Below are 18,196 nucleotides of genomic sequence, written 5' to 3'. Positions count from 1 at the left end.
AAAAAGTGTATATGTTTTACAGTAATATGATAACATAACTATTGGTTGAAATTACGAACCAATAGTTGTTTGAATATGCAATTGGCAATTTGTATTTGTAGATATGCAAAAAAATTATAATTTTATAAAATAAAATTTAAATTTAACTAAAAAAAATACTCAAATCTATATAAATAATAAAATTGTACAAAGTTTTTTTTTTTTTACAAATTTCTAAAAACTTCTTTATACACAACATTGAATGTTTTATTTGTTAGTCTACCATCGTTATCTAAAATCAACAATTTTAATCATTCTCTACTTTGAACTCTAGATAAAACAACATACACTTGACCATGTGTGAAAACAGGCTCCTTCAGAGACAAAACAACCTTCGATAAAGACTGTCCTTGGCTTTTATTAATTGTCATTGCAAAACACACAGCCAATGAAAATTGTCTTCTTTGGAATTTAAACGGGATCTTGTCTTTAGAAGGAGTTAAAGACATTCTTGGAATAAAAGTCCGGTTTCCAATATTACTTCCAGATAAGATAACTATCTCAATAACACGTTTGCCCAAAGATTTAACCTGTAGTCTAGTCCCATTACATAAGCCATTTTTTTTATCAATGTTTCTCAATAACATAACTGGAACACTGACTTTTAAAATGAGCTTATGGTTTGGAAGACCTGAGACTTTAACACCATTTAAAACATCAGGTAAGTATAAATTTGCATCAAACTCATCATGAACAAACTCGGATTGGGATAGGCAATTTGAACTTAAGTATTCTTTTTGTTCTCCTGGACACAATGACAATAAACGTTCGTTTATTTCTTGGACAACTTCATTCTTGGGAGCTAGTATTGCTCTTTCTTGAAAATAATCAACAATGTTGAAGTTTTCCAATATAGAAGGATATAGAAAACTGATTAATGAACCTATAGGATCATGTGGATTAGTAATAATAATATCTCGTGGAATATCAACAATCGCTTCAGCGTCATTCAGACCACTAAGATTACATTCTCCTATGTCCAAAAGCCAATTTGCAAAATCCCTTATTTCTTCAATAGCAGATGGATCGCTTCCAACAGTTAACCTCATGTTTTTTGTTAATTTATGAACTTTACATTGTTGCCATAAATAGGAAGAACTTAAAGAAGCATTAACAATGTTTTGTCTACTGCCACCTGGAACAACAGGTAAAATTTGTCTGAAATCACCTCCAAAAAAAATCACTTTCCCTCCAAATGGAATATTTGAATTCGTAGGATTGACACACTTTAATATATCCTTGAAAGTTCGATCTAAAGCTCTGAATGCATGTTTGTGTACCATGGGTGCTTCATCCCAAATGATCAATGAGGTTTTTCTTACTAAACCGACAAGATCACTTTTTGGATTTATTCTACAAAAAGAATCCTCGGGAAGATTTATGGGAATTATTAACCGAGAGTGTGTTGTCCTGCCTCCAGTCAATGATAATGAAGCTATCCCACTTGAAGCAACATTTAAAACAATCTGACCTTGAGCTCTAATTGCTGCAGAAATTGTCTTTCAAAGAAATGTCTTACCTGTTCCACCATAACCATAAACAAAGAATACACCTCCCTTATTATGTTTAACTGCATCCATGATATCAAGAAAAATGTCCCGTTGCTCATTTGTTAATGCAAAAAATAGCCGATCAAACTTGTTCTTTAAATTGGGCATGTCATAATCTAGCTGCTCGGTAATAAGACGATTGTTTGAAGATGAAACAGAATCAACATCTGGGTAAGGCATCTTTCCATAATTTTTAAGGATGGAATTGTTACAAAGTAAAATTTGTTCTATCTCAAACAAAGTCAAGTTTTTAACTTGATCTTTGTTTAATGATAAACCTAAGGTAAAATAATATATTAATCAAAACGTATAAAAAACAAATTGATTAAAATGTAAAATATAATTGAATTTATACTAAAATTTTATATGATAATCTTTTAATAATAATGAGAAAAATTTAGATTACCTGGAGACTTTTAATCTCTGTTGTTGCTGGTAAAGAATTCCATCTGACAGGTATTCCCAGGTGTTTTGCCAAACAATCTCTAGTTTACACAAACAGTTGGACAATAGCATCGTAGCAAATAAGAACCGTAGATAAAAACCAGATCCATAAAGACTTGCTTCCTTAATTGCATCAATAAATTCTTTGTCATCATCTAAAAGGCCAAGATTATAACACGCATCTTTAAAAGAACATAGTTCACCATTGACTGTGTGAATTTCATCGAATGATTTAGGACCTTTCACTTTATTTAAAAGAATTCTTAAGAAATATGCTTCTCCAAGTTTAGGTGAAACCGAGTGAATTCTATCAATTGCATATCCAACTTCCCTTGGCTTCCAAAACAGACCTTTACGTTTCCAAATAAACTTTGTAGGAAATTCAACATATGTAAGTTTTCGTGCTTCTTTATTGATTTCATTACATTTCATCAAAGATGTGAACATTGAAGAAGCAATTGAAGGACGATCAAGAACATCTTCAATGTCATCGTCTGCCTCATATACAGCTTGTTGTTAACAATTATGAAACTTTACTATAAATAACTTTTCAGATTCCCCACCAAAACATAACTCAATCATTTTTCTCAAACTTTACCTTCAACAACTGTTTTCCTGGACCATCTGGAGATATTTTTGGAGCTTTTGATGATGATAAGTGATAATTCAACTCTAAATCGAAAACCTCTTCAAGATTTTGCTTTAAGACCAGTGTTGTGGTCAAACTCTTCATTGGACTTGTTGTCTCGTTTGTCGATAGTGGAAGGAGTTATATTATCGTCCGTGCCAAAAATTGCATCCTAAAAAAATATAATCGTATAATATAATTATTTCTATAATGAAGTTTCGTTTTCATAAATTAAAAATGTGTTTAACCTTTAAATTTCTGGTCTGTTGATATTGCAAATCCGCCGAACCAAAATCTAATGACTGTGAATTAGAAAGTTGTATAATACAAAAAATAAACAATAAAATAATGTACTAAAAAGTAAAAAAGTATTTAAATGAAGAACCACAAAAATAAGTAATAAAATAACCTGTGACTCAGTCAACTTATTTTCAAGTTGTTGGATTAAACTCTCATCATCACTGATTCTAGCAATACCATATTGGTTGTTTTTTTTGGACACATTGAAATTTTTAATAGAAATTTTGAAGGCTAATTTCAAACCTTTCAAAACATTAACTTTCCTGGATAAAAATCAAGATTGTCTCCAAGCTGCAATTAAAAAAATAATAAAAAAAAAACATTTTGTTTAAAGTGATTGTGAATAAGAAAATATTTTAATAATCATTAAATAAGTAGAAGACCTGTTCTATTTTTTTAACCAACTCTTTTGCTGATTTCTTCAACAAATACTTCCCTTCTCTCTCAAACATGGTTAAGGTTAGAGTTCCAGTATTATCTTGCACACGTATAGGAATCATAAACATATAAAAAAATAAAAATAGAAAATAATATTAATCTTGTGATAAACATGGAATATTAGATAGTTAATTATGATTAAAGTGTAAACTGTAAAGTAACAACCTTAGAACAACATAAGTGGTAGTTTTTGTGCAATTTTCATTATGACATTTATAAGATTTGGTTAGATCATTAGCTTCATCTGATGGAACTGCATTTCCGAAACAGTTGGTACATGCTTGATAATACCATTTAAGATTCTGTAAAATACCCTTTATAGTGCCCACGATAACGAAATTACATTCCTGCAAAAAAAAGTATGTACTCTAAATTAACATAACTAACACAAATGCAAACGAAATGTATTTAAATTGTATAATACGAACATAAAAAAACACGAACACACGATCACAAAAAATTAAAAAACAAAATAAATCGAAACAAACAGTAAAACATGAAATACCTCGACGGGTTCCCAAACCTTAGCGATAGCCTTCAACTTATTTTTTACCATGAAATCATCATATTCTGAAAGTTGATTGGATGGAATAACTGAAAATGTATTTGTAGATGAATCCGGACGATCATCTCCATCCAAACTGTTATGTATGCAAATATATATATATATATATATATATATATATATATATATATATATATATATATATATATATATATAGTCACAAAAACTTTAATTGTACAATAAAAACAATAAAACATAAATTACCTTTTGTTGAAATCAATAACTTCATCTATGTCAGAGTTAATGAACAACTTGGAAAAGGTAAAGTAGGTGTTTTATACTTGGACGATCTATAAATTAAAATATATAAAGATTATTTTAATGATGATAACATAAGTTTTAATAGCACAATCAATATACCTCTCTAGACATTAATCTGACCAAACTGAAGAATAACAACTATACGATGATTGTCTGGATTGTTATGTATATACTCTTGCATCTTGTACGCATAATCGCCCCACAAATTGGCACGAAGTTGCAAACCTCTGTAAAGTAAATTATACTATATATTAAAATTCTCTATCCTTAGCTACAGTAAAGTGACTAAGGGTTGGCAAAATTAGTCCTTTGTTTATTTGTGCATGTTCAGTTATATATAGATACTAATTCTAAAGTGCCACTTGAACTTGGCTGTGATTGACTGGAACTTTTTTTTATTTCTTATATTTCTTGTAGTTTCTAATTTAATTTTATATATTACTTCATTGAGAGATCATAGGTCGATGCCTGCTACGTGTATGTATGTGGTTTCTTATTTTTTCACGTTTCATTGACAGTTTATTTCCTCACCGCCTCCCATGCCCAATCACATAATTTCCTTCCACCGCTTTCAATTTCTTCCTGGGTTAGAATGGTATTGCCTTCTAACTGATCTTTATTAATCCTCTTTCTCTCCACCGGTCGCCTCTTCCTCCCTCTCACTCCCACCCCGTTCCCGAGTTGAACTTAACGAGAGAAAGGAAAGGAAATGGGTGGAAATGAGAAGAAAATGAAAAAAATTGGTGTTCCCGAGTTTCATTAAAGGAAGGAAGTGGAGAGAAATGGAAGGATCACTTTCCCTCCTATCTTTCCTTCCGATTTGGGAGGATTTGGAAGGAAAGAAGAAAATGATTAATTTTCCTTCCACTTCTCTCCAACTCGGAAACACAAAAGAAAATTTTGTTTTCCTTTCCTTTCTCTTCTTTTCTGCCTGCCTCCCTCCGACGGCGGTGGTGACAGCCGCGTTCTCCAACCTCGATGACTTCCTACAACTCGCACGTTTACTCAAAAAATTCTCACCGTTACTCAAAAAATTCATCAACGGCGTGGTCTGCTACAGGGGGCGTCCGCTCCCATGAAGATGAAGATTGTAGGACGTAGCTGCTTACGCCGACAGTAACAAAGGTATTGTATTCAAATGGTCCACAACTTAGATGCCGACAACTCCATCTCAGGTTTTCAGATTTTTCATCGATTAGGGTTTTGATTGACTCTCTCTATTTCTATTTGGGTTCGATTTTAAGAATCTAAAGCACGATTTCTGGGTTTTGATATTCAATCGACTCACCAATCTCTTACTTTGTAGATTTGATGTTCGTGATTTTATCTCTTTTTGGGACTACACGATATATTGCTTACTCATACCGCACCCTTCTAATCGTCACCGTCTTCTCCGCCGTCTCCGACAGTTTAGGTAACTCGACCAGGAAATAAATCTTTCCAGGTTCAAGATTTTCTTCTAGATCAAGAGGAGTAGCTCTGATCCCATATCTCTTAACAGCATTCGATTCCAATACAACATGACCGGAGTAATCCTTAATCACTTCAAAAAATTTAAAGGGTGTTTGGAATTTGAAGATTTCGCCGTCGATCTTCATCACTTTGGCCTTCTTCTTCCCTCCTCCGACACCTGGTAAACTGTTCCCCATAGCTGTTGCATATGATAGAGATGTAGGGGATTAGTTGGTTGGGGTATTTTTATGATCAATTATGGGGAAAATCCAAATTGGATTTTGAATTGAATGATTATATTGTTAATCAAAGTGGACTATGATGATTTGGTGATGGGAATATGAACACGATGGATTCTGTTTGGATGAGATTTGAGTTGGGAAGAAAGTGGGACCGGGCAATTGCTTTCTGTCGACTCCTAGCATTTTATGATCATATCTACATTCTAAATTGGAATTTGGGCCGACTATTGGTTGTTCTTTGATGTGGTAAACTTATGTATTCACATTTGACGGAACTAGAAATGAGATAAATGCCCTTTGTGTAAAGAACTGAATATAAACGCAAGAATTAACAATATGTTTACTGTATTTTCATTATTATAGCATTATACTTCTATTTATTGTTATTGACCATTGTATGTAAAATTTTACATGCTATAGTAGATGCTTCTAACTTCGTTGTCTAACTTGGACTCCTTTTCTAGACCAACAAGATTTCAACATTTGGATGTCAAAGCTCAAGAGGAAACAAGTAATAAGTAGTCAAAATCATCAATTTCCATCTATTACATCAAATTTTGCTTCTTGGTTAGTTCTCATTTGCTAAATAAATATAGTTGTACTCTATTAAGCATTTATTATCCCAATTTTTTTTTAACTCTTTAAATATCAAGATTCTTTTGTTTTCATGAGTTGAGACGTATTGACGAGGTTAAGAGGGTTAAGATGGTGGATGGTGGCTGGTGGTGGCAGCTGCATATGCTTCAAATATTGAAAAAATTAGGTCTGAATCTGGGTTTGATCATTTGTAAGAGGCTTATCAGAAGATGAAGATGGTGATGATTACATTGCTTCATAGTCTTTACAAATATTTCCAAATTTAATGATGATTTTGTTCAGGTCCCAAATGGAAGTACAAATTGATCAATGGAAGATCCAGGAGGCATATAGTTTTAATTATGATTTTTAGGAATCAGTTCATCATCATCAAAATGGATTTTTTTGTATATGGGCTTAATATGGACCAGACTTCCTCCCTACAAATGTTTTTGGTTTTAAGTTTGATTGCTTTATGTCATGTTCTTTGATTATGTTCCATATTTTCTAATACGTTCACTTAACTTGATTAATTTTTTCAATGTTCTTAAAAGTCATTAATTTTGTTTAGATTTTTTTTCAGGGTAATAGGCAATCCCATGCGTTTTTTAAAGGGCTTTCGGGCTTGGCATCAATGATTTTGACCAAGAAATAGTTAAGTTTGACAACTAAAAATCACATTATGTTTTGATATTTACTATTTTAATTTTGATTTTTTGGTTGTAGATGTTCTCTCAAATGTTTAATCCGGACGAAAGTTACGGATCTCTGCCCTCTCATCCAGTCTGTATACCCAGACACAAGTTTTTTGGTTAAATACCAAATTGGTTTCATCTAAGTTTTGTATTAAAGATTATTCATCTACAGCCCTTGATGAGAGCCGAAGAGTGCAGGTTATTAACTCAATTGACACCGGCCCAAGAGATGCATCTCTAGTTTGTAAATTTGTGAGTGTGAATAGAAGAATGTTTGTTAAAACATTTAGAATAAGTTATAGAAAGTGTTGGAATTGCAATTAGTAACAAATAGCTTAGACTGGTGTAATTTTCTAGGAAAATGCTCTCTCAAATGTATCTACAAAGTAAATGTGATAGACTCTTTGGCGTGTCCAACCCCGCAAAGCGGGGATTCTTCCCTAGTTATTGATTAAAAGAATGATATATTAACATAATGCAATTTAAAATTTAAAACTTAAAAAATGTAAAAATATAAGAAAACCAACTTTGCATCTTGGATGTGTATGTTTAGCCTGTGTTTTGATTTATCTGGATGATCTCGTTGTAGCTCAACAATTGCGATAACCAAACCCATAACATCTATAAAACAAAAAAAGGCAAATGAAGGTTATGTTGGGAATTGCAAAACATAATATTATATTTAAACATATAACGATATGTACTAACCAACAAACATATCTAGAGGATGGGCCAATGATAACACAGTTTGATAATCAACAAATGAAAACCCAAACTGAGATCCAGAAAAATCGTTACATTCCGTAACAACGGTTTCTTGGATTAACATGAGTTTTTCATCACGAGGAGTTAACTTAAAACTACCGGTCTTCAGTGTTGCAGAGTTTGGACCTCTGATGTAAAATGACATCCCATCCTTTACTAGATTTTTGAATCGATATATGTTCCTTTTAGAGACGGTTGCTTGGATTTTGTTCCCCTAAAAATATTTAATACAATGACAAAAACTTCAAAACTAATTAAAAATATTGGAATATGTGTAACAAATATATAAAATTAATTTTTGTAGGATACATGTTCATCCATCAAGATCAAATCAATTGAAAAAATTTCATCTTTGTTGTAGAAAGACATTTGATGTCAAAGGTTTATGACACGGAGTTTGAAAGTCAAGTCATCCTTAGTTACATCCACATCAACTATCAAGGTAAGATTTAGTGGTGCCATTTATCTGCAAAAAAAGTAGGTTGCACTAATTTTTATTAGTATATATATCAAATATAATAAAAGAGTATATTCATCATTTAATAGTAAAAACAAACAATATCAGTTTTTTTTCCTGCACAAAAGGGCATAATCATCATTTAGTAAAAATAATCTGGGCAACTTTATTTTTCTAAAAAAAAATGTGAAGATAATCAATAGTTTTTACCGATGAAAAGTAAAAGGGGAAATTTATTTTTCTGCAACTTTATTTTTCTGCAAAATTGTGAAGACACCGAAAAATTAAGAAATAAAAACATAAAGGGCATGAGTTTTTATTTTATTTTATTTTATTTTTATTTTAAGAACGTATGCATATACAAAAGTAGATAATTTCTGTTAAAAAAGCAGTTAGTATATATTTTTTGAAAATTTGTAACTTTTTAATATTATATAACACATAAACAGAAAAGTAAAAGATTACAAACATATACATATGCAGAAGTAGGTTGCCCTAATTTTTATTAGTATATATCAAATGTAATAAAATGGCATATTCATCCTTTTATAGTAAAAAGAAACTATGTTAGTTGTTTTTCCTACACGAAATGGCATAATCGTCCTTTAGTAAAAATAAACAATATACTTTATATTTCTGCAAAATTATAAAGATAATCATTAGTTTTTAACGAAGAAACTCAATATTTTTTAACACATAGACAGAAAAGTAAAAGATTACAAACATATACATTTGCAAAAGTAGGTTGCCCTAATTTTTATTATTTTTATTAGTATATATCAAATATAATAAAAGGGTATATTCATCCTTTATTAGTAATTATAAACAATATCAGTTGTTTTTCCTACACATAAGGGCATAATCATACTTTAGTAAAAATAAACAATATACTTTATTTTTCTGCAAAATTGTAAAAATAATCAATAGTTTTTACTGAAGGAACTCAATAGCAGGCCATTTCTGTTAAAAAAACAGTTAGTAAATAATTTTTTGAAAATGTTAACTTCATAAAAAGACAAGTAAAAGAATACAAACATATGCATATGCAAAAGCAGGTTGTCCTATTAGATAAATTTTGTATTTCAGTTAAAAAAACAGATTGAAAAAAATAAGCAATATAGTTTATTTTTCTACAAAATTATGAATTTTTAGTTTGCAATATAGTCAAAATGTGTAGACATAATTTTCAGAAAATTACTTTTAAAATAGCAATCTAATATGTTTTTTTTTTGTTACAAAAACAGTATGAAAAAAATAAACAATATAGTTTTTTTTTTCTGCAAATTTGTGAAGATGATCAATAGTTTTTACCAAAGAAAATCAATAGTTTTTAACAGAGAAGAAAGGAATAGAAGGAGAATAATATATTAACATAAACATAAACAATCAAAATAACAATAAACAATTTATCAGTTTTGCAGATAAAAAAACCTGGATCAGTTACCTGCAATGCAAACTCTTTTAGGGTTTACTTTAGATGCTTTAAATATGAGATAGACGACAAATGTTGGAAAGTATATTAGGTGTATGGTATTTATAAGTGAAAATTTTAAGTTTATTCAAAGATAATTTAGAATCGATTTCATTTCCTATTATGCAGCGTATATATATATATATATATATATATATATATATATATATATAGGGTAAAGTGAATATACCTAACAATCTTATATAAGCTTAGGTACCTAACTCCATAATAGTACATTGGTTTGTATCGTATTTACATTGTAATTGCCTAAGGTTCTTAAGCTTTAACCCCATAACTTGATTACTTCCAAAATCTTTGGACTTTCACCAATATCTTTCTTTTATATCACGTCTTTCTATCGAATACCACCTGACGGGCTTCATATCTTACCGCTACAAATGAAACGATATAGGAGAAATATAATGATGAATTTCCAAATTTTTTTGAAGTAAATCAAGTTTAGGTATGAAGTTTAAGAACTTTGGATGATTGCAATGAAAATTTAATGCAAAATAATGTAGTTTGATGAGGTTAGGTACCTAAGCTTATATAAGGTTGTTAGGTATATTCACTTTACCCATATATATATATATATATATATATATATATATATATATATATATATATATATATATATATATATATATATATATATATATATATATATATATATATATATATATATATGGAAAAAGATAATTAATTGAATTTCAATTTAAGCATGTTCGATAAATCTAATTTTATTTAAATTGATTTTCAATTTTCAGCTCAATTTGAATTTTAAATTCAATGCAGGAATTAAGGAATGTTAAGGAATGCAGGAATAGAGATAGAGATGAGCACACAGAAACTTATCAAAATAGGCTCCTAAATTATAGACAATCAAATCTGATATTTTTGTAGATTATTAATTGAAATTGAAATTGAAATCGAATAATTGAATTGGCGGGAAAAAAATTGGTAAATAGGTGGAGAGAATGACACGTGGCAGATTTCTTGTGTATAAGGAGGACATGTGGCATGTAAGTGAGGTTTTTATTAGGCATGGAGATTATGAACTTAAATTCCGGATAGCTGTACATGAATTTCGTTTTTCTCTTTATTAACCCATGCTTTTAGTTCATACATTTTTCTCACGAAGTTGCCAAAAGTCATTATCCAAAAAAGCTTGGAGCTTATCCTGCATTTGTTGCCATTGTACCTTAGATTTCACATCCAGTTTTTCGCATTATGTTTATTTGACTTCTAACATTTTCCATATCAACTAAGAGTTGACCTAATGGTTAGCATTTTGAATTAATTTTAAGTAGTAGGAAGACATTTTCAATGAATGACGTATTTTTGTTGTGAAATACATTGTGAAAGACTTTTGGTGTGAATTATATTAGTATCTAAACCGGTTTAAATAAATTATGAATATGAAGGTAGGTGGAATATCTAATGAATTTAAGTATAAGAAATTATAAATAGTTAGATAAGTGAGGGTAAAGTGAGAGATTAAAGTGTGATAGTTCAATTTATAATAGTGATAGGTGGGCAATATATAACTTTCAAAATTGATAAAATTGCGTTTACTGTTTACACATTTAGTTGGGAAATGCTTGGTGTTCAAAAGTAATTGGTTATTTTATAAACCACAAAAAAAAAAAAATGGTTATTTTACCCAATATTTAATAAAATGATATAACTTGTTAACAGATTTAACTATTTGGAATGCCCTTTGTAATTTCATCAGCTCCTTTGATTTAATTCATTGATAGAACAATGATAGAAGCCCGCTGGTTTTTGAAATCAATCGCACGCTTATTAGACAACTGTAAGAACATTAGAGACCTTAAACAAATTCATTGCCAAATCATAACATCACCATACTTGTCCAAATCAGATCATCTCTTCCTCATTTCTCGTCTCATCTTCTTCTGCGCTGTTTCATCTTCGGGTTCTCTCAGTTATGCTACTCGTGTTTTTCGAGTCACCGATAACCCCAATCTCTTTATCTACAACGCCATGATCAGATCATATTCTTGTGAATTCAGTAACAAAGACGAAAAACCACGCTCCCTAATTTTGTATAAGCAAATGTTGCAAAATTGCATTGTGCCAGATTGTATATCTATCCCCTTCCTCTTAAAGGAATGCATGGGCAGACTTGATTTTGTGGCGGGTCAAACCATTCATGCTCATTCTGTTAAGTTTGGGCTCGACGATGATGTGTATGTGCGGAATTCAGTGATTGGTTTTTATTCCTCCTGTGGGGTTTTAACATGTGCACGAAAGGTGTTCGATGAAATGTCTATGAGAGATAGTGTATCTTGGAACTCAATCATTACCGGATGTTTAAGAAACGGGGAGCTTGATATGGCAGTCGATCTGTTTGCCAGGATGAATAAGAAAAATATTATCACTTGGAACTCTGTAATCACTGGAATGGTTCATGGAGGTAGACCTAAGGACGCCATTGATTTCTTTAACAAAATGCTTGTATTACCGGATAAGGACATTGTTTACCCTGATAAGATCACTTTGGCTAGTGTCATTTCAGCTTGTGCATCGTTAGGGTGGCTTGATCATGGCAAGTGTGTTCATAGTTACATGTTGAGAAATGGAATCGAGTGTGACATGATAACTAAAACAGCAATGGTGGACATGTATGGAAAATGCGGAAATGTAGATATGGCAATAAGGGTTTTCAAGAATATCCCCAAAAAAGATGTATTGGCTTGGACATCAATGATATCAGTGTATGCTCTTCATGGGTATGGCAATGAAGCTTTTAATCTTTTTGACAATATGGTTGCATGTGGGACAAGACCAAATCCAGTAACTTTTGGTGCTTTATTAACAGCATGTGCTCATTTAGGTTTAATAGATAAAGGTCGTTGGTATTTCAACATTATGAAAACTGTGTATCTGATTGAGCCAACAGTTCAACATTATGCTTGCATGGTTGATATTCTTGGTCGAGGTGGACTTTTTGAAGAGGCTGAAAGGTTAATTACTATTATGCCCATGGATCCAGATGTTTTTGTGTGGGGTGCATTACTTGGAGCTTGTCAAATGCATGGGAATATAGAGCTTGGAGAAAAGGTTGCCAAACATGTGATAAGTTTGGAGCCTTTAAATCATGCTTTTTATGTTACATTATGTGATATGCATGCGAAATCTGGTAAATTTGATGAATTGGAGAATATTAGGGCTATTATGGATGTGAGAGGGCTTAAAAAGGACATACCAGGTAACAGCATGATTGAAGTTGATGGCATTGTTTATGAGTTTTCAATAAAAGGATCGTCTGAGGTCATGATGGAGGAGATTAAAAGTTTCTTATGTCAATTAAGTAAAGAAATGAAGGTAGATCAAATACACTTCACCATTTGAGGAAAAATTATGAAAAGTAGCAATGTACTTAGACAATGTATTTATTATTCACCCATAAAAGCAGCATAATTACATTTTTTACCCATAATAGCTAGATACTTTCATTTTTTTATTGATAAAAATAAGTAAATTGCAACTTATAAATTTTTTACCATTGTTAAATTACATATTGTTGGTATTGATAAAAAAAAGTACATTTCTATCATGGGTAAAAAAGTAAGCTCGTCGCCGTTAGGGATAAAAAATGTAAGTAAATTGCTATTATGGGTAAGATATAAAGTGCGTTTTATAAATTTTATGTTACATGTTGCTATTATCGTAAAAATGTAAATATGCTACTATCATGAATAGAAAAATATAAGTATATGTTGCTAATATGGGTAAAGAGTAAAGTACATTGCCTATATTGTTAGGGAGATTAAATAATGTTGTCATTTCCTGCAATTTGATGAAAACTATTATGGTTATGTTTTAAGTACATAAAACAAGTATAACTAGATTTTTATTTTTATTTTGAACGGCAAGAAAAAGAAAAAAAAAAAAACAACTTGCCAATGAATATGTTAAAGTCAACATCAGCATATGGCATAGATAAACATCAAAATCATCACGTCAATCTAGTTGTAAAGTTTTGGTCTACCGCTAAAGACAAATTCCTATTCTTAAAAGCTACATTTTTTTCCCTCTCAAAGGTAAAAAAAAAAAAAAAAAAAAAAAAAAAAAAAAAAAAAAAGCAAACATTACTTTATGGACTTTTGTTTCTATAAAAAGTGCTTAAACAATCTAGATGAAACATGACTTTATGGACATTTGTTTCTATAAAAAGTGCTTAAACAATCTAGATGATCGGCATTTTGATTATAATCCAAGGATAAAAAACAACTCGAAATAGTATTATAATAATTGAGAACTTAACGTCTCAACCCGGTCGACGTCTGAGGGTCCCACCGCCCACCGGTTCAGTTGATAACTACAATAAAAACTCACCATAATTACAAGTTTTACAGCGATTCATCCTTGACCACCTGCGTTTAACTTCCAAGATGAACATTTTGTTCATGGTTTCTAGTTCTACCATCTTCTTCTTCCTCCTTACAGGATTTTACTTTTCAACACTCTTCATGCTAACATTTATTGGATTCATAGTCCTGTTGGCGGTTGCACCCCTGGCTTTTGTATTTGTACCTTACTTCAAAGAACTCATGTCAAACGATCACCGGCCACCTGTTGTTGGATCGATTTTTAGTATGCTGATACACATCAACGACCTTTTCGATCATATCACCTCGATTGCAAAAATCCATCACACCTTCCGTTTTGTCAAACCAACACACAGTGAAGTTTATGTTGCTGATCCTATCAACGTCGAACACATTCTTAAAACTAACTTCCAGAACTACACCAAGGTACTTTTCATTTTTCAGCAACGTTCATGGTAGAACTTCACCGGATTCGATATCTTATTTGTGATTTTAGGGTGGTTGACTTTTAATTTCGTTTTGTCACATCAACATTGACAGGGGGATTACCACAAAGGGGTAATGGGAGATCTTTTCGGGAAAGGGATATTTGCAGCAGATGGAGATGTATGGCGTCACCAGCGGAAGCTAGCAAGTCATGAATTCTCAACTAAAGTTCTCAGAGATTTCAGTACTGTTGTTTTCAGGTCTAACACTGCTAAATTGGTGAAGAAGGTTTCGGAAGCAGCTGTCAATAAGGAGATTATTTCTTTACAGGTATTTGGAAAACGACCAGTATCGTGTTGATGAAATCTGCAACAAATTAACTCATAACTTCCTTTCTTTACAGGATCTGTTGATGAAATCAACTTTAGATTCGATATTCAAGGTCGGATTTGGATTTGATCTCGATACTTTATCAGGATCAGACGAGGTCAGTAATCAGTTCATGACCGCGTTTGACGATTCAAATCGCATCATCTTCTGGCGATATGTCGATGTGCTATGGAGGATAAAAAGGTATTTCAACATCGGGTCTGAAGCTACTCTCAAGAAAAACATCAGAGTGATCGATAACTTCGTGTATGAATTGATTGAACACAAACGGGAGCAGATGAAAAACGGGAAACTCGATGTGCGTATCACCAGAAACGGCAGATTAATTTCCCCCTTATTAAATGTTTGATTTCGTATCTCTTTTTTTGAAAACAGGGAGATAAAGAAGATATATTATCTAGATTTTTAATCGAAAGCGAGAAGAATCCTACAAAATTGAGTGATGAGTACTTGAGAGACATATCGCTAAGTTTCATCATCGCAGGGAAGGACACATCTGCAAACACACTCACCTGGTTCTTTTACATGCTCTGCAAACATTCTCAAATTCAGGAAAAAGTTGCCCTAGAAGTGAAAGAAGCCACTGGATCATCCGACTATACAAACTCCATTGATGAATTCTCCCTACAATTAACCGAATCTGCCCTTGACAAAATGCATTATCTTCACGCAGCTTTAACCGAGACTCTGAGACTCTATCCAGCTGTACCTCTGGTAAATCGCATTATACTTTTGCGATTCTATCATATTTGTTCTGATTTTTGATATTGTTTATTCTTCAGGATGGAAAAAGTTCAGAAGAAGATGATGTTTTACCCGATGGGTTCAAAATAAAGAAAGGAGATGGTGTAAATTACATGGCGTATCCAATGGGAAGAATGACATACATTTGGGGAGAAGATGCAGAGGAGTTCCGGCCAGAAAGATGGCTCCACGATGGCGTTTTTCAGCCTGAAAGTCCATTTAAGTTTACTGCATTTCAAGTAAGTAAAAGAAAATTAGTATCTTTGACTTGATATACGATTAATTATATAATTTCAGTTTGTTTCAACTCATGATTAAATGCATATATATGGTTAGGGTGGGCCAAGGATGTGCTTAGGGAAGGAATTTGCATATAGACAGATGAAAATAATGGCAGCTTTTCTTGTGTTCTTTTTCAAGTTTCGATTGGTGGATGAGAGTAGGGAAGCTACATATAGAACCATGTTCACCCTTCATATGGACGAAGGACTCCATTTATATGCACTCCCTCGTTCAAAATAGCCAAATACTAAATTTGTTAATTAGGGGTTAATACCTTTGTAATATACTAGTAGTAATTTACGTGATGTAAGTAGTCTCAACAAGTAACAATTGGGTATCTTCGATCATGTCATGGTTTGGGCAAAAGGGTCTTTTTCCAAAGTTTTGGATTTGGTAATTAGTTTGTTAGCATCTATGTTATATGCTTAGCTATGTTTCCGGATTTAGTAAAGAAAAAAAAGGGAAGGGAAATAAGGAGACAAAATAAAAGAAGAGTGTAAAGCAAAATATTATATTACTTGTTTCCAAATTCAAAAGAAATGAGAGGAATGAAGTTGTTTGACGATGTAGAACACAAGGTACATGAGAAGCGTTGAAGAAAATCATGATTATAGAAGCTACGTAATCTTTTTTATATATTGATGGGAAAAATTCGGTAAATAACAAATCTTTATATTCTTATTGAATTGTTTTATCTCTAAATCCTTCCACTTTTGATTGGAAAGTTATAAGGGAAAGCTTATAAAAAATTACAATTTCTCTTCGTACAACTTCCTTTCATTAAAAAAAAAAAAAAAAAAAACTAGAGAACATGATTTTTTCCCACTTTCTTTCCACGTCCCAATTTTTCTCTTTTAAAAAAAGACTCGGGAACACAAATGCAACCTAACATGCAAACCCTTCAACAAGCATTATGTGATACTATTCTTTTTTACCTTGTAAAGTCTCAAATTTTCATTTAAAGCTTAAGTAAAACATCCAAAACTATTTCTCATAAAAACCTAAGCATCCAGTTGTTTCAAAACCATAAATTCAAGTCATAAACTGTATCATAATAATAAAAATAGCGGCAATCAAAAACATAAATCAACAATGATGCATGTGCGGTACATTCAAATCAGGCTTTTCCCTCTAACATCAGAATTATCTGAAAACATTAAATCAACAACTGTAAGCATAAAGCTTTACGAGTTCTCTAAAATACCACATACCACAATACATACAAACAATGACTCGCGACTCTCATGTCGTTATGTCAACAACATACAACAAGGACTCACGACTCTCGTTATGTTCCGTCATCAACAAGGACTCACGGATCAATGGATCATGTTTTGTTCCGTCAACAACATGACTCACAACTTTCATACTGTTCCTGAAGGATCGGTAATTGAATAGTTAATATCAAACAATGTAAAGAACATGAAGATAGTTAATCAAAACCAATTTCGATTAAGAAAATCTCTTACAAAGAGAGAGTGCACAGAGCGTTAATTTACATCATACCCTAATGTAACTTATATACTAGGTTGACGACAATTCTACATTCAATTCCCTACATATCAAGGATTTAAATAACTATGATAACTACCATATATATATATATATATATATATATATATATATATATATATATATATATATATATATATATATATATGTATACACACACACACATACACTATACAAAACGACTCCTATCACAAAGATAATGGATCATAAGATTTAAGTAACAAGAAACATATCACGCTATTTCCGAAGCTTGATCAACGTCACAATACGTTGACGCTGTCAACGTGATAAATGTTTGACTCATCAGAGTATAAGGTTTGACCCTACAATCTCCCCCAATCAGATGATGTCAAAACCTATTCCATAATATCTTAAAAAAACCTTTTTCAGCATCTGAAATGATATATGGTTTAATCCACCGGTAATCATTACAAGCCAATTCATCTCTTCTTTTGTCTAGCTTATAATAGATAATCCAATGATAACAATCAGCTTCAGGTTTTCTTTTGCATCCCAGTCTCAGATGAAAAAGATGTTCAACAGGAGCTTTCTGAAGATCAATAGACGATGCATATATGATCATTATTATCAATGCATAACA

The 18,196-nt window shown here is 31.7% G+C and overlaps 3 protein-coding genes across 3 annotated transcripts; 2 read left to right on the top strand and 1 right to left on the bottom strand.

Annotated features, from left to right (window-relative positions):
* Positions 1-290: 290 nt before the first annotated feature.
* On the bottom strand, positions 291-5,874 carry LOC111904067 (uncharacterized). The gene is made up of 11 exons (XM_023899844.1): positions 5,591-5,874; positions 3,905-4,040; positions 3,551-3,746; positions 3,345-3,439; positions 3,221-3,252; positions 3,071-3,128; positions 2,910-2,963; positions 2,743-2,833; positions 2,135-2,527; positions 1,559-1,867; positions 291-1,525 (listed from the first exon to the last, which is right to left on the bottom strand). The coding sequence occupies exons 1-11, from the start codon at positions 5,872-5,874 to the stop codon at positions 291-293; spliced, it is 2,883 nt and encodes a 960-aa protein (XP_023755612.1).
* A 5,663-nt stretch (positions 5,875-11,537) lies between these two features.
* LOC111904024 (pentatricopeptide repeat-containing protein At5g66520) lies at positions 11,538-13,877 on the top strand. Its single transcript, XM_023899803.3, has one exon. The coding sequence runs from the start codon at positions 11,648-11,650 to the stop codon at positions 13,259-13,261; it is 1,614 nt and encodes a 537-aa protein (XP_023755571.1). The 5' UTR covers positions 11,538-11,647; the 3' UTR covers positions 13,262-13,877.
* A 196-nt stretch (positions 13,878-14,073) lies between these two features.
* LOC111904023 (cytochrome P450 704C1) lies at positions 14,074-16,480 on the top strand. The gene is made up of 6 exons (XM_023899802.2): positions 14,074-14,667; positions 14,782-14,997; positions 15,071-15,355; positions 15,433-15,771; positions 15,840-16,040; positions 16,138-16,480. Exons 1-6 carry the CDS (start codon positions 14,305-14,307, stop codon positions 16,321-16,323), a joined length of 1,590 nt encoding a protein of 529 aa, XP_023755570.1. The 5' UTR covers positions 14,074-14,304; the 3' UTR covers positions 16,324-16,480.
* The last annotated feature ends 1,716 nt before the right edge of the window (positions 16,481-18,196 follow it).

This window comes from Lactuca sativa, chromosome 8 (genome assembly GCF_002870075.4).
Source record: "Lactuca sativa cultivar Salinas chromosome 8, Lsat_Salinas_v11, whole genome shotgun sequence".
In the NCBI taxonomy this organism is placed as follows: domain Eukaryota; kingdom Viridiplantae; phylum Streptophyta; class Magnoliopsida; order Asterales; family Asteraceae; genus Lactuca; species Lactuca sativa.
This window is presented reverse-complemented; position numbering and strand designations above follow the sequence as displayed.

Excerpts from the sequence above, each read along its gene's own strand:
- LOC111904067 (XM_023899844.1), bottom strand. The coding sequence starts at position 5,874 with ATGGGGAACAGTTTACCAGGTGTCGGAGGAGGGAAGAAGAAGGCCAAA. Across the intron at positions 3,129-3,220 it reads CTTGATTTTTATCCAGGAAA|AATCAGTGATGATGAGAGTT; the intron begins GTTAATGTTTTG and ends TGGTATTGCTAG. Across the intron at positions 2,528-2,742 it reads AGAGTTTGACCACAACACTG|ACGATGACATTGAAGATGTT; the intron begins GTCTTAAAGCAA and ends TATATGAGGCAG.
- LOC111904024 (XM_023899803.3), top strand. The coding sequence starts at position 11,648 with ATGATAGAAGCCCGCTGGTTTTTGAAATCAATCGCACGCTTATTAGAC.
- LOC111904023 (XM_023899802.2), top strand. The coding sequence starts at position 14,305 with ATGAACATTTTGTTCATGGTTTCTAGTTCTACCATCTTCTTCTTCCTC. Across the intron at positions 15,772-15,839 it reads TCTATCCAGCTGTACCTCTG|GATGGAAAAAGTTCAGAAGA; the intron begins GTAAATCGCATT and ends TTTATTCTTCAG. Across the intron at positions 16,041-16,137 it reads TTAAGTTTACTGCATTTCAA|GGTGGGCCAAGGATGTGCTT; the intron begins GTAAGTAAAAGA and ends ATATATGGTTAG.